At 37.4% G+C, this 14769-nt stretch overlaps 1 protein-coding gene across 1 annotated transcript in view; it reads right to left on the bottom strand.

Annotated features, from left to right (window-relative positions):
- Positions 1–237: 237 nt before the first annotated feature.
- PLCXD3 (phosphatidylinositol specific phospholipase C X domain containing 3) overlaps positions 238–14769 on the bottom strand; it is a 205224-nt gene continuing 190692 nt past the window's right edge. Inside the window, exon 3 of the mRNA XM_005889719.2 lies at positions 238–7090. Coding sequence (XP_005889781.1) covers positions 6937–7090 — 154 coding nt within the window. The 3' untranslated portion in view covers positions 238–6936. The remainder of the gene's footprint in view (positions 7091–14769) is intronic.

Raw genomic sequence — 14769 nt, 5'->3', positions numbered from 1 at the left:
CAGAAGCTAAAAGCATCAGACTTTGAAGATGCCTAACTTTGATGCAATGGAAGCAATCATAGCATTGTCTTTTTTGGTGAAGGATATATTCTTTCATAGAGGAAATCCTAATATGGTGATTTATATTTTTTTAAAAAGAATGACATTTTCTGTTGCTCTGAGTCATGTCTTATTTAACAGATCCACTTTGGGGCTGTAATAAAGTGCTGATGAATATGAAATAAAAAAATTAAGACAACTGGTATCAGGACTTTATTAGGTTTTTCACTGGATACAAAGAAACTTTTTTTAACATTAAGAACACAATCTTATCAAAAAAATTTCATTTGCTAAACAGAACTGTAGGCATGTATTTTCTTTACATCACATTTATTAAAGTATCAATGACCAGATCCTAAAAAGAGAAGGCACAGGTCTGTCTCCCGCTGGTGAATTTCTCGTGTCTAATGAAGGAAATGTCACCAGCTCTGCAAATTCCCATCCTTTAGACATGAAGTAAATCAACAGAAATGTGTGAAAGCAGGGGCCATGAGATGGAAATGTTACATTAAGAGATTTGGATTTTCCTATCACTTATATAAATTTTAAGAGAGGAGGCAGCTACCCAAATGTCCTGAAACTCCATCCCCATTCAGACCCTGCCAAGGAGTCACTGTTGAATTCAGAAATATTTGAAAACTCTATTTTAGGAATTCCAACACATTTTACGCTTTGCAAATTTGTCTAGAAAATGACCTTAGGTCTCACGGTTCTTACTCTGGGATGGGTTGGGTTTCCAATTCCTTAGAAAAAGTGTTGGTTATGATAATCTGCTTTGACGAGTCTCTCTGGCAGGTGCGGCTTCATGGTCAGGAACTACATTCCCACCTGCTGTCTCTTCCACCCAATCTCCTGAATAGGCACAGACAGAGCTGTGTCCACACCTTGGACACTCCTCTCTTCCTCCAGCAGTCAAGAGAGTTCCTTTCTATGTCAAATTTTCTACAGTTCCATAGATGACCAGGTCTAATCTGATAAAAATCATTTGTGCTAAGTTGTTAATAAGAAGAGTAATGGATTCATTTGTTACCTCTCTGAAAGAAAAAGATAACAAATTTTTAAAGTGGTCCTGGTATGAATTAGAAGGTACTTTTCTCCAGGGGCATTTTTAATGTATGGGTATGTTTCAGGTTGTCCCAAATTATTGGGGAATGTTACATTAGGGATTAATTGTGGGGAGAGAGACTTGGATCTCACAATAGAAAAGTGAATGTGGCATTGATCTTATGAAAGTTCTTGCCTGATTATTCTTCCTGTACTTCAGTTGGCCCTTCATAACACATTTCTGGGACTTGGCATGGGCCAATATTTTCCTTCATGAGGGGTATTAAGACTACTGATTTTCATGAACTGTCTTAACACAGGAGTGTGGAAAGAGGTAGGATATTATCCCCTATAGGTAGCCCGACTGTAAAAGACAGGATGCATAGGGATTTAAGATTAGAAAAAAAATGCAGAAATGCCCAATTAAATGTGAATTTCAGATAAACAATGAATAATTTTTAGTATAAGTACATCTCATGAAATATTGGGAAATATTATTCTAAAAATATTCATGTGTATCTGAAATTTGAGTTTCACTGGGTGTCCAGTATTCTATCTAGCAACCTTAAATATGGGACAAACATAACTGAAGATGGAGTAAAAGAAAAGAAGGTCGATTAATATCCTGTACCAAGATCCCAGACCTAAAGATTACAGAGTTTTGCTTTGAACATGACCACCAGTGCAGATCCTTAAATTAGTATTTGAATGCACTTAGGCAGATAGCAAAAATTCAGGAGTGTTGCTTCCTGCTTTTTTGCAAAGGGAATCACATTGGTACTACCTAATGTTGATGGGTCTTTTGTGACTCTCACAGAGCCAAGGCAGTTCATTATACTTGAGAAGACTCATTTTTTTTTTTTTTAAGTAATGGTTTGGAGAAACATTTTTTTAAAGAAAACTTGGGTTCCCTAAAAATGGGTTCCATGAAAAATGGGTTCCATGTTTGGAAGAACAACTTTAGAAGTGCACTGGCTGTCTTGTGGATGGAAGTGAGTCTGAATTTAGTTTCTTTGCACAGTAATGAAGTTAATAAATTAATTGATGTTTGAAACTTAAAGAGCATTGGGTATCCCACAGGCTGCATCATTTGCTTGTGGGAACTCAAATAAGTACTAAAGCACATTCCTCATGTGGTTAAAAAAAAGGCTATTTTTAACAAAAACATAATCTCCTTTTAAATTTTAATCCCAAATTGCAACAGTAACAAAAATGTCAATGAATTAAGGCTGGTCATAATGTGCCCTTTTTCTTTAGGATAAGTTTGATTTTGTACAAGATATAGTACACTTACACACACACCACATACAAGCACATACTTCTGACTCATACAAATACACATTTAGAACTAATAACTATAAAAGAGTATCACAAATGAAATAAAAAGTGCACAATTTTCAATAGACTTAATCAACACGTTTTACAAATTCCACAGAACATTTTATCATTGTCATTGGGAAAACAAACAATTTAGAGCATTATTTAAAACCGTATGTAACACAGGAGCCACCAGTGAGTTATGGCAAATACAGCATTTACACCATTGTGTCACTGAAATCTAGTTGAAAAGACTAAAGTGCTATAACATAAAATACTTTTAAAAACCTTGTTTAGCATATCTTGAGGGACACTATGCATTATTTTCTATTAGCGATTCAGAAAGCAGCACTCCACCTGTGAAGCTCTGATCTAGACAGCAACCAAAGGTCAGAAGTTTGTGTCGCTGGATCATTAAAATTGCAGAACTGAAAAACTCACGAAAACATACATTTCCTGAGACTTCCAACTTTCCGGTCTGGAGTCCTAACAGGGGAGATCCTGAATGGGTAACATTGGCTAAAACATCTTAGAGCCTCAAAGAACTTAAAACAACATTAAGAGAAGATGTGTGTTTGCTTGTTTATGATTTATTTTTAAGTTCATCTTTGATTCTCCAGCTTGAAGTGTTACTGACAACATAGTTAAGACTATCACTGCTAGGCATTTCTTATTTATGATGGTCTTATTTTTCACTGGTTTTCTAGTGATTTTTCTCCTCTTAAATATTTAAATATTTGAATTATGTTTGTGCCTACTTATGTAGGAGATATTGATTTTAAGAGTTAAAACTGCCATAGAATCAGGTTGATTGATTAGAGTGGTTTCCTCTTGAATAATGTGTGAGATGTTCATGCTGTGTGTGTGTGTGTGTGTTTATGTGTGTACACACATAGGTGCATACATACCAAACACTTTATGCTCTAATACATTCACTGTTAGGTGGTGCTCCATGAAAAGTAAGTTTTCCTAGTATGGCTGAAAGTGAATATTGAGGTCATCATATAGAGTATCCTAAGGCTTTTAAAAGATGCCTCCTCATTCTCTGCATTCATATGACTGTGTAGTAATAAGGGAGACATAAAGGATGAAATGGCAGGAGTCATCACCATATTGTGCCTTCAAACCTTCAAAATTACAGACAAGAAAGCAACCAAAAAATGATACTCCTGGCATATTTTCCCTCATCAGCCACTCACCCCTTTGATTTCCTGCTATAATTGGGTAAAAGTTGGATTTTGTTTCTGTTTTTTTTTTTTTTCTTCCTTGCAGGACTAGTGATGGAAAAGTCTTAAGAACTAAGCAAAACAAAATGTGCACCAAGACATATCTCCTACCACTTGGGGGTTTATTTGTAGCCCTTGTGCTCAAATGCTCTGGAAACACAATGCGTAACTAAGACAAAGGAGCTTGGGCTGATGGTAAACTCTAATCACATCCCACTAGTCCTCACCCCACCTCTTTATTAAGGCCCACAGCCTGCTCCCCAAGTGTGTTCCAGAGCAGGGCCAATGGACAGAAGACAGCCAAAGGCATCTTCTCTCTATTCTCCTTGCAAAGGAATCCCTTCTAGTGAACTCTCCCTCTAGCTGGAGGACCCAGGGGTCACATCTACCTGTTCCCTCCTTTAGAAATTAAGGCAAGTCCATGTACTCCCAGTGCCTGCTACTTATACACTGTATATCCACATGGAAACCAAACATTGGCTTGGAAATATCTCTTGTCAAACAAGGTCTCTATGTGCCGATTATTAATTGCAATGAAATGCTTTCTCCAGTTGAAAAACTGCACAATTAATCTAATGCTTCAGCACGTTTGTTTTTTTTCCAGCACCCAAATGACAAATATGGCAAAGCTAATCTAAGCGAATATTATAAGAAAGCATCTAAGTTCAAGAAAATACAACATAGTTACCTCTATATTTTACTCATTTTTCATTAATATGTTGAAAGATCGGTTTTCTCATACATTTATAAGTTAAATCCTTGTGTCATTGTAAGTTTGCTTGGCTAAAGGTCCTCCTGAGGGATGAATAATGAATAGTCAGAGAAAACCTGCCCAAAAAACAACTTCACAGGACATTAATTTCAAGAAGCTACAGAATCATATTCCATTGCACATAAAGAGCAGGTGAAAGATATAGAAAGACAGTAAAACTGCAAGGAGAGAGGAAGCGGAAAGAAAACTATATTTGTAGATACTATTATCTATTCATACAAAAATATTTGAATATAATCAGTTACTCTACTTTCAAAGTTCTCATCAACTCTTTTTCAGACATTGTTAAGGGTTTTGGTCTTAAAACTACAGTATTTAATGTCATCAAAGTTTTCACTTGAAAAGAAGAATTGTCACTGTGTCTGTCCGTGACTGTGTGTGTTTGTGTGTATTTGTATCTGTCCGCTTGCAAGGAGTAGGTACAGATTGGTTTATTTTGTTTATTGATACAAATACACACAACTGGAATGGAGAATATATCTGTTGCTTGTATATATGCACGCTACTTGGTCAACAAAACACAGCTGTGTACTTTCCATAAATGTTCTCTTCCATCTAAACAATTTCTCTCCCTTCCCCTCAGTGGTTAATAAATACTATTTTCTGATAATGAGTATGTGTAATCTTCTAATAAACTCTTGATCATTTATAATTTTAATGTACATAAACTTGGAATCAAATCCCTTACCTAAGACTCAGAGAGTAAACCACATGTTGTATGTCTAAATTAATTAAAAACTGAGAACATGCATTTATTTCTCTATGGTCCCACTTTACATGGATTATGTTGTTTCCCCCCAGGAAACTATTGAGGTGTGATTATTTCTAAACATGAAGATAAAATAATTCAGAATTGTACAAATTTCAGCAAATTTTATATATTTTTATAAATGCCTCAAAATAGTCCTGTGAGGCATATAGGAAAGGGTTATTGTGCTCTTTTAAGGTTATTTGGAGCTGTCAAATATTGCAAAGACACCAAGGGGAAGCAATGCTTAAAGTTGTATTGCATTTTTCTTCCTCATACATGTGGACTATCACATGGCAGAAGGCAGAAACTTTCTGTGAAACTTTGGCCTCTGCCTCAAAATTAACCTTGGGGTGAGATGGACGGAACCCCAAAGTGATTTTCAAAATCTGCTCAGATCACATATACTTAAGAATCTCCTGAAGATGCTTCATGGATCCTTGAGAGGTCACAGTCATAGTTTCAAAGACATTGTTCTCATTCATTCTGTGACCCTTCCCCTCAACTTTAATTTAAAAAAAACTCAAATTGAAGCTTCTCAGAATATGTTCCTCAAAATTTGGGATGTAGAATGACATGTTGGGAAATCTTAATTTGGTAGGAAAGCTTGCACAATCTTTCTTTCTTTTCTTATTTTAATTTTTTTAGTCAAGTTAATTGTTAGAAAAACTTTTGTAAGTGTTCTTTTCAGAGTTTTCTGAGTCCATTTTTAAAATTTTTTCTTTTACAATTTTACTTTTATTTACTTTTTCATGGAAAGTCATTTTATTTTAAATATAGTGGTGTGTACATGTCGATCCCAAACTCCCAATCTATCTCTCTTGTCCCCACCCTTCCCCCTGTAACCATAAATTCGATCTCTAAGTCTGTGTGCCTTTTTCTGTTTTTTTAAGTTCATTTGTATCTTTTTTTTATCCCACATATAAGAGATATCAAATGCTATTTGTCCTTCTCTTTCTTATTTTACTCAGTATGATCATCTCCAAATCCAGCAGAGTTTTCTGATTTTAACACACATAATTTTTCATTTACTGGGCATTTTCAAGACAATATTTAAGAGATTTCTGAATTAAAGTGACATCCATCTCCTCACCACCTCCATTTTTCAATATGGAGTTGGCACTAATTGTTCTTCCACAAAAGTTTTTTATTCTGTATTTATAGCTGCCTTCAATAGAAATACTGTGAAACACTATTGTTTTTAGATGACACAAAATTTACTGATTATGGCCTCCAGTATTACTGATGCAGGGAAATCAATTTGATGCATATTATCTATGACCAAAAGTTAGCAAGACTGCAGGCTACAGAATATTATACCAAATCCTACAAAACAAGTAAATTTTAGTACAACAATGTAATACACATTATTCTGGGCATTCAATTACTTTTAAGTCCCATACAGCATCAGATTAAAAACAGCGAGTGAGAGAGGGAGCAGAAAGTTTCATTTGGAGGAAAGTGTAGGAGCCCTAAGTTGAAATCAGAAACACAATCAAGTAAACACCCATAAGTTACAAAGACTAATTCTGAAAAACAAAATTTACTAGTCTTTTTTTAATCCCTAACACTAGAAGTAGGTTTTGCTTATCAAATGGGAAATGAAATATTTATAGTAATGAAGAGTACGATAATAATCACTGAAGAAATGGTTTCCCCCTTTCCCACCCACTTTCAGCCCTTATCCCTTCAGAAACTCAGTGGAATAGGAAGATCAGAGTGTTTATAGACAATACATCTAATACAGTGAATCTTCTCCTTCTTATTCACTGATACTCCAAACAGTACCATCAAGTGTTGGCTTCCCCTTCTTCAAAGACATAGTTGAGCTTTATGACAGTGCTGATGAAATCACCAAGTTCTACAAAGTCGGCAGTGACAATATTGATGCCACTCTCTCCTGGCTTCTGTGTGCGGACCCACTGCATCATGGCAGGAAGAGCTCTGAGAAAGGAAAGAAAAAGAGATGTTACAGAAGGAAATATATTATTTTTCAAGCTTGCAATCCCCAGGACTTCCTTTAGTTTTCTAACTTACTAAAATAAATGCCCCAATTACAGATACATAATGGAGAAAAAAAAAAAAAAAAAAATGGACTATGGTAAATTCTTAACCTCTTAAGTGACTCTGCAGGAGAAATATAGTCATCCTTGGAGGGTGGCTCAGATGGTAAAGAGTCTGCCTGCAATGCAGGAGATGCGGATTCAATCCCTGGTTCGGGAAGATCCCCTGGAGGAGGAAATGGCTATCCACTCCAGTATTCTTGCTGGAGAATTCCATGGACAGAGGAGCCTGGTGGGCTATAGTCCATGGGATCGCAAACAGTTGGACAAGACCAAGAGACTAACACTTTGGAATCCATGAGGGATTTGTGCTAGGAATTACCACAGATAACAAAGTCTGTGAAAGTTCAAGTGTCTTACATAAAATGAAGTTGTAAAGTCAGTCCTTTTTATCCATGGTTTCTGCATTCATGAATTCAACCAACTGAGGATCGATTTTTGTGGATATAGAACTCAAGCAAATGAGGGCTGACTGTAGTCACTATATCAATTAATATTGGACTCCATCTTTGGAGATCTCAGATGCCATGAGAATTTATAGTGAAATTTCTCCACTAAGAAAACAACATTCTTGCACTCATTTTCTAGTTTGATATGGTGTGATTGTAAACCCTGGAGAACTATGGGTTAGTGAGGCCAGGGATGAGTATATGCACTTAGCAAACATTTATTACAAACCCACTATTTTCAGGAAATGTGCTAGATATTATAAATGGACATACTAGTGAAACTCCCTGCATTTAAAGAGTGCATAGTTTGGTGGTGGACAGATGGGCAAGGAAGACAATTTTAATATAGTACAATCAGGGCTCATCCTTTAAACTTATTTACTGATCACCTCTTCTATTCCAGAAACTGCTGAAGGCACTTGGAAAACTTGAGTAAGCATGGCAGATAAAAATATCCACCTGTGAGGAGCTTACAGTTTAATAAGGAAAGACAAATAATGAATAATAATCATAAATTAATTACACCGTTTGATAGGAAGGAAGAAGTGCTATTAAAATGCAGCTAAAAAGGGAAGATTTGAAGTGTGCAGATAGAGAGGAGTGGAGCAGATTGCAACTTAAAACAGGGTGCTCACACAGGTGCATTGACAAGGGGATATTTGTGCAAGGGTTTGAAGGAGACAAGGGAGTTAGTCACGTAGATAGCCAGGGAAAACATTTCAGCTGCTGCCATAGCCTTAAATGGGTAGCATGAATAAACTTGGTAAAAGAAAGAGGAGACCATTAAAAGATGAAGTTAGAGGAATAATAAGGAAAGGGGGCAGATGCTGTATGGCACTGTAGGTTATGACAAGGGTTCTGAGTGTTACTTTGAGTGAAATGGGGAGTCTTTGGAAGATCTTGACCAGAATAGTGTTGTGATCTGACTTAATTATAAAAGATGATTCATTACCACAAGAGCACAGTGGAGAGTCACCTAGCCTCATTTGCAAAATCAGAGAAAACTTTTCAGAAGAACATTCCCCGAATGTTGAGAGATTAGGAAGACTTAGCTGGGTGAAGGTGGGAATGGGGGATGGAGGATGATGTGGTGTATTTTCAGACAGAGAAAATAGCATTTCTACATTCATTAACAGGGGTACGGTGTGCTTAGGACTAGGGCATTTGGACAGACAGATCCAGCTATTAATAAGGATGCCATATCCTATGATAGCACATTGAAGAGAAACCACTATGACTTAAGCAGGCAGGAAGGGAGGTTGAGAAAGGGATAAATGAACTGAGGTCTTAGAGATGACAGTGCAATAACAATGAAAGAGTGAGGAAGTCCATGTGAACGTCAAATTCCTGGATGGGATGGAGAGAGAAGGAAAGATACAAAGGTGTGGGTGGAGAGATCGTGATGAAATTAAGAATCTCAAAGAAGCTATAAAATTTAAGGAAGCCTCAAAGTGCTGGAGAAATAAGAAGGGACCAGAAGACAGATGGTTTTCAGACTGTAAATCGACTTAAAGCTGTTAACCAGGGAAACTACATGCTTAGATTTGTGATTCAGAGAGTGTGGTTTGCCTTCAGTGTAAACAAATGAAGAGAAGAAAGCAAGACTAGGATCAGAGCTAACAACCAGAGAGCTGTGGAAGGAATCTAGACCAGAGAGAATGGGAACTTACGTTGCAGTGGCCACAATGAATATATTTGAAAGGAACTAAGGAGAGAAGGTGGCACTAGTGGTAAAGAACTCACCTGCCAATGCAGGAGACACAGGAGCTGAGGGTTGACCCCTGGGTGAGGAAGATCTCAGGGGGAAATGGAAACCCACACCAGTACTCTTGCCTGGAGCATCCCATGGACGGAGGAGCCTGGTGGTCCATAGTCCATGGGATTGCAAAGAGTTGAACATGACTGAAGTGACTGAACACACACACACACACACACAAGGAGATAAAAGGACAACATTTGACTGGTGTGGGATTGGATATGATGGAGATGAAGAAAGAGGCCATGAATGCTGCCTAGATTTCTAGCAGTATTCTTGCAGGTGAGCATATCATCTACTAATTTTGGAAGGATAGGACTGAGGGCTTCCCAGTGGATGTACGAAGTTCAGTCCGAGACCTGTTGATTCTGAGGTGACTTTGGGACACATGAATTCAGATTTCAATTGATTAAGTACAGGTCTAATATATTCAGGACATAGAGCTGGTCAAGGGCTATCACATAAAAATAAAAGAGCTATGAGAGTGGATAAAATTACCTGGGAAGATTGTATAGAGAAGGACGAGAAGAGAAAATCTGAATATCAGCTACATGGGCAGAAAAGTTGATTCAGTTAAAAAAGGGAGAATTAGGTATAAAAAGTAGGATGAAAATCAGGAGCATATTGTATCATGAAATCAGAAGAAAAGAAAGTCATGCTCCTTTTGGTTTGTGAGGTTGAAGTACAGAATGTAATACAGTGCCTTTATCCAGATCTCATAAAGCACATCTAGCCAAACTTGACCCATCCAGGCAAAACTGAAATAACTGCCTTGGACTACATTAATCCTGCAGGTAGTACCTTAAAAATTCTGATCCATGTTTTCCAGCATTTACCTTTGTTTGTTAGATACAGATAGAGAACCCAAAAAGTGCTTCTAAAAGAGGATAGCGTGGACCCATTGCCATCAGAAAATAGACTGGCAGGTGGAGGAATTTGGTCTTCATAGCAACAGTTTCTGAAGGGAATTCTATCTTGAATTAAAAAACTGTGGATCCCTAGAGCACAGACACAGGGGTATTCAAGTTCATCAGAGAGACAGATGCCATGGCAGTGTGTGTGCAGCCACTCGGGTTTGAATTCCATTACTTTCTCTTCTGGGCTTGCTCGGACAGATGGCATATCTCTGCTGTGAACACAGTATCACCTCGGTATTTCATAAAAAGCAGACACTCTTTGGAAAAAGTATCAAACCAGTTCATTTCCTGGGAAGATGGTTGCTTAGCAGATACACTCACCTTGAGAGGTGAGAGGTAGTGAAGAGTGAGACTGAGGCCGGTGCCAATTCTGTATTAGCTTTAACCGAGTAGTTGGTTTGCCAGATCCCTAGGGTACTAGGTTATGGAAGGTTCTTGAGCAACAAAATTCCCATCTGAGAACCATGACCATCATGAAAACAGCAACTCAGATGCCTGCTACTACTCTAAGATTGATATTCCTGGGCCTGAATTTAGAATAACTAATTGTTATCCCCATGGAGAGATGTTAGGAGTGCTCTTCTCTGTTTCGCTATAAAATAGATTACTTGGAGGATTGATGAAATATCATTTTGGAATAGCTTGTAGTCCTCAGGTGAAATGAGTTTTACATTTAAAATGCCACTTCTCTGAGTCATGGGAATATTTTTCTTTTTCTGTTCAGATATACTTTTCTCAAGTCAATATGATACCAAAAACAAAATAAGCAATAATACCAAATTGAATCTCAAATACTCAGATGAACTTAAGTAGAATTACGTTAAACAAAAAGACTCAGTGTTCTAGATTAAAACAAACAAATGCTGTTGAAGTTACAATAATTATTTAGAGTGGCATTTCTTAAACTTTTAAAATTCTTTTCCCACCATAGAACCTTTAAAAATATTTTCCTTCCTCACTTTCTTTCTCAATAAAGTTTTAATACCACAGATAGACTTTAAATATGTTTATATATTGTTTGTATATTCCTGTACTTTTTACATAAAAAGAGCACGTGTTTTATTTGCCCTCCTGAGAATCAATTCTTATATTAGATAAATAAATTGAAAAGCCTACTCTGGTGGTAATAAAATATTGTCTCAAAGCAATAATATTCACTGTATAAGACAATTGGTTAATAAAGACCTACTATATAGTACAGGGAACTCTGCTCAATACTTAATAATCTAAATGGGAAAAGGATTTGAAAAAGAATAGATGCATGTATCTGTAAGGGCTTCCCAGGTGGCACTAGTGGTAAAGAACCCATCTGCCGATGAGGAGACATATGAAAGACAGGGGTTTGACCCCGGGTCAGGAAGATCCCCTGGAGGAGGGCATGGCAGCCCACTGCAGTATTCTTGCCCGGAGAATCCCATGGACAGAGGAGCCCAGCAGGCCACAGTCCATAGGGGAGCAAAGAGCAGGACATGACTAAAGAGACTTAGCACGCAAATGTGTAACTGAATCACTTTGCTGCTGTAACCTGAAACTAACAAAACAGTGTTAATCAACTATACTCCAATATAAAATTTAAGAAAATAATTAAAGAAAAAACAAACTGGTTAAACTTTAATGTTTTAAAATCACCCATTCATTTATCTGGAATTCCCTGATAGCTCATTTGGTAAAGAATCTGCCTATAATGCAGGAGACCTGGGTTTGATTCCTGGGTCAGGAAGATCCACTGGAGAAGGGATAGGCTACCCACTCCAGTATTCTTGTGCTTCCCTTGTGGCTGACCTGGTTAAGAATCTGCCTGCAATGGGGGAGACCTGGGTTCGATCCCTGGGTTGGGAAGATCCCCTGGAGAAAGGAAAGGCTACCCACTCCAGTATTCTGGCCTGGAGAATTCTGTGGACTGTATAGTCCATGGGATTTCAAAGGATCGATCATGACTGAGCCCCTTTCACTTTCATTCATTCATTCAACAAAGATATATTGTACCTGCAGGAGACAGTGTTCTAGGTATAGCTCCTTAGAGCATTTTGGGGTTTGAACCTTTCTCACCTCTCTCTAAGAAAACATTGCTGTAGCCCTGCCCCCACACTCTTCTTCTGCGACTTTTCTACACTGCAGTCACAATAACCTTTCTTAGAACTGAGGGCATTATTCTCCTACATGAACAACTGCAGTCTCCTCTCATCGAGAAGATACACTCAGTTTTGAATCAGTCAGGGTGAGTCCCTGCAGCCTCCTTCACACACTCACCACACACACACCTCTTTTCAGCCTCTGGGCTAATTTATTCTCTGGTAATACTGAAATTCTGTATTCTCCCAAACACATCCTGTGGTTTCATGCCTCAGTTTTTTTTTCAAGACTTCTATCTATATGAAATACCATTCCTTCTTCAGTACCCTTCCTGGTCTAACTTCCACTTGCCCTTCAAGACTTGGCTGAGGCAGTATTTCCATCCTTTCAGTTCAAATCTGGGTGAAGAGCTCTCTTCTTGATGCTTTATACTCCTCAAGCACAGTCTCTAACTATACATTGCACATGGCGTTCAGATTTTCCACTTCCATGCCTATTTCTAGCAGTGCTTGCACCCTTTTCAAAAAACAAAAATCATATTGTAGTCATCAATAGATCCTCTGTACCTACCACAATCCCTGGAACCCAAAAGGAAAATAGCACATTTATTGAACTCAGATATTGAACTAGAAATCCTGGTCCCAGCTTCTCAAAGTCCAACAAGCAAAGTGGAGGTGAACCAATCATGATAATACAATATGGCACAACAGACATGAGCATAGGAGCCTATGGGAGCATGTATGTAAAATAATTTATTTCACTTGGGAGAAATTTAAGGAATGCATCACAAAATAGGTGACATGTTGAGCTTGGTCAAGACTCTTTAGATAAAGAAGCCAAGTATTTCAAGAAAAAGGAACAGCACACGCAGTCGAACATGGACTGTAGAGTAGATCACCAGAACCTACTTGTGTAACTCAAACTTTGTACGTTTTAATCATTACTTCATTTCTCCGTTTCTCCAGCTCCTGGTAAACACCATTCTATTCTCTGCTTCTATGAAACTGACTATTTTTTGATTCCACATAGAAATGAGATTATACAGTATTTATCTTTCTGTGTCTGGCTTATTTCACTTAGCATAATGCCTTCCTAACAAATAAGTACTGTATCCTAAAATTTGCTAAGAAGGTAGATTCTATGTTAAGTACTCTTACCACACATATATATAAACAATAATAAAAATAATAAAGGGTGCAGGAAGAAATTTTGAGAGGGGATGGGTATGTTTATGGCCTTAATGGTGATGGTTTCATGGGTATACATACTTATCTCCAAACTCATTGAGTTATATACATTAAATATGTATACCAATTTTATCTGTCTATCAGACCTCGATAAAGTGTTTTCTTTTTTTTTTAAGTATATGGGTATGAAAGAGATGGCATGATTAAGAAGGATGAGGTGACCAGAGAGTAGGTGCCATGGTGTGGGGACACTAGACGGGTGACTGGAGAAGGGGAAGAACAGGAAGGTGTTTGGGCGAGATAGTTAGGGCCTCCTTTGACCTGTGGAGTCAGAGCTTCCTCTTACATGCTCTCAGGTTTGTTCTTGATTTCGTCCAAAGAAGAGTTCTTTGATTTTCTCATGCAAAGAAGAATCTAATATTAATTCCATAGTAAGTCTACTGCCTAATGACACTGAAACTAGTATTCAAGACCTCAGGAAGTTTCCTTAGGAAGTTCTCAGATTGCTATGAGATTTTAAAAAGCCCTCATTCACTCATTCATTCATTAATTCACATTAGCTCCACCATTATAACCAAAAAGTTGCTAGCAGAAATTTGAATAGCATTCACTAATATTATGAATGAAAATATTTCTTAGTCAAATTATGCAGCCTGAAGAGATGACTAAATTCTCTTTGGATCTGTATGTTAATATTTCAGGATCTATTTATGGAATAGTCTCTTTTGGTTTCCTATAGTCACATAGAAAAATGTGACTATGCAGATATTGCAGTGCTGTCTTTTAAACGCCTCTCTTTTTCTTAATCTCTCATTTTCATTAGATTCTGGATTTATACTGTGGATTTACACTGCTTATTCACAAGGCCTCACTGACTACCAGGAGAATCACATCACTTCAAGATAAATAAAAATATAAATAAAATCATAGTCCTAATGTTAAACATAGAGCCAGAGCATTTCTGCTCAAGTCTCAGCATCAGCATTAATTATAAGCAAGTTGATTAACACTCTAAGCCTCAGTTTTAACATCTATCAAATGGGCATATTAATGAGGATTAAAGTAGTTAGTGCATATAAAGCGCTTAGATGAATGCCTAGCTCTCTATAAGTGGCCATGTGTTGAATATTCCACAGAATTACAACCAAGGCAATGCTCTGCTCCAGAGTCTCAAAGAA

Source organism: Bos mutus, chromosome 20 (genome assembly GCF_027580195.1).
Source record: "Bos mutus isolate GX-2022 chromosome 20, NWIPB_WYAK_1.1, whole genome shotgun sequence".
Lineage (NCBI taxonomy): Eukaryota > Metazoa > Chordata > Mammalia > Artiodactyla > Bovidae > Bos > Bos mutus.
Note: the sequence above shows the minus strand (reverse complement) of the source record. Positions and strands in the feature narration are given on the sequence as shown.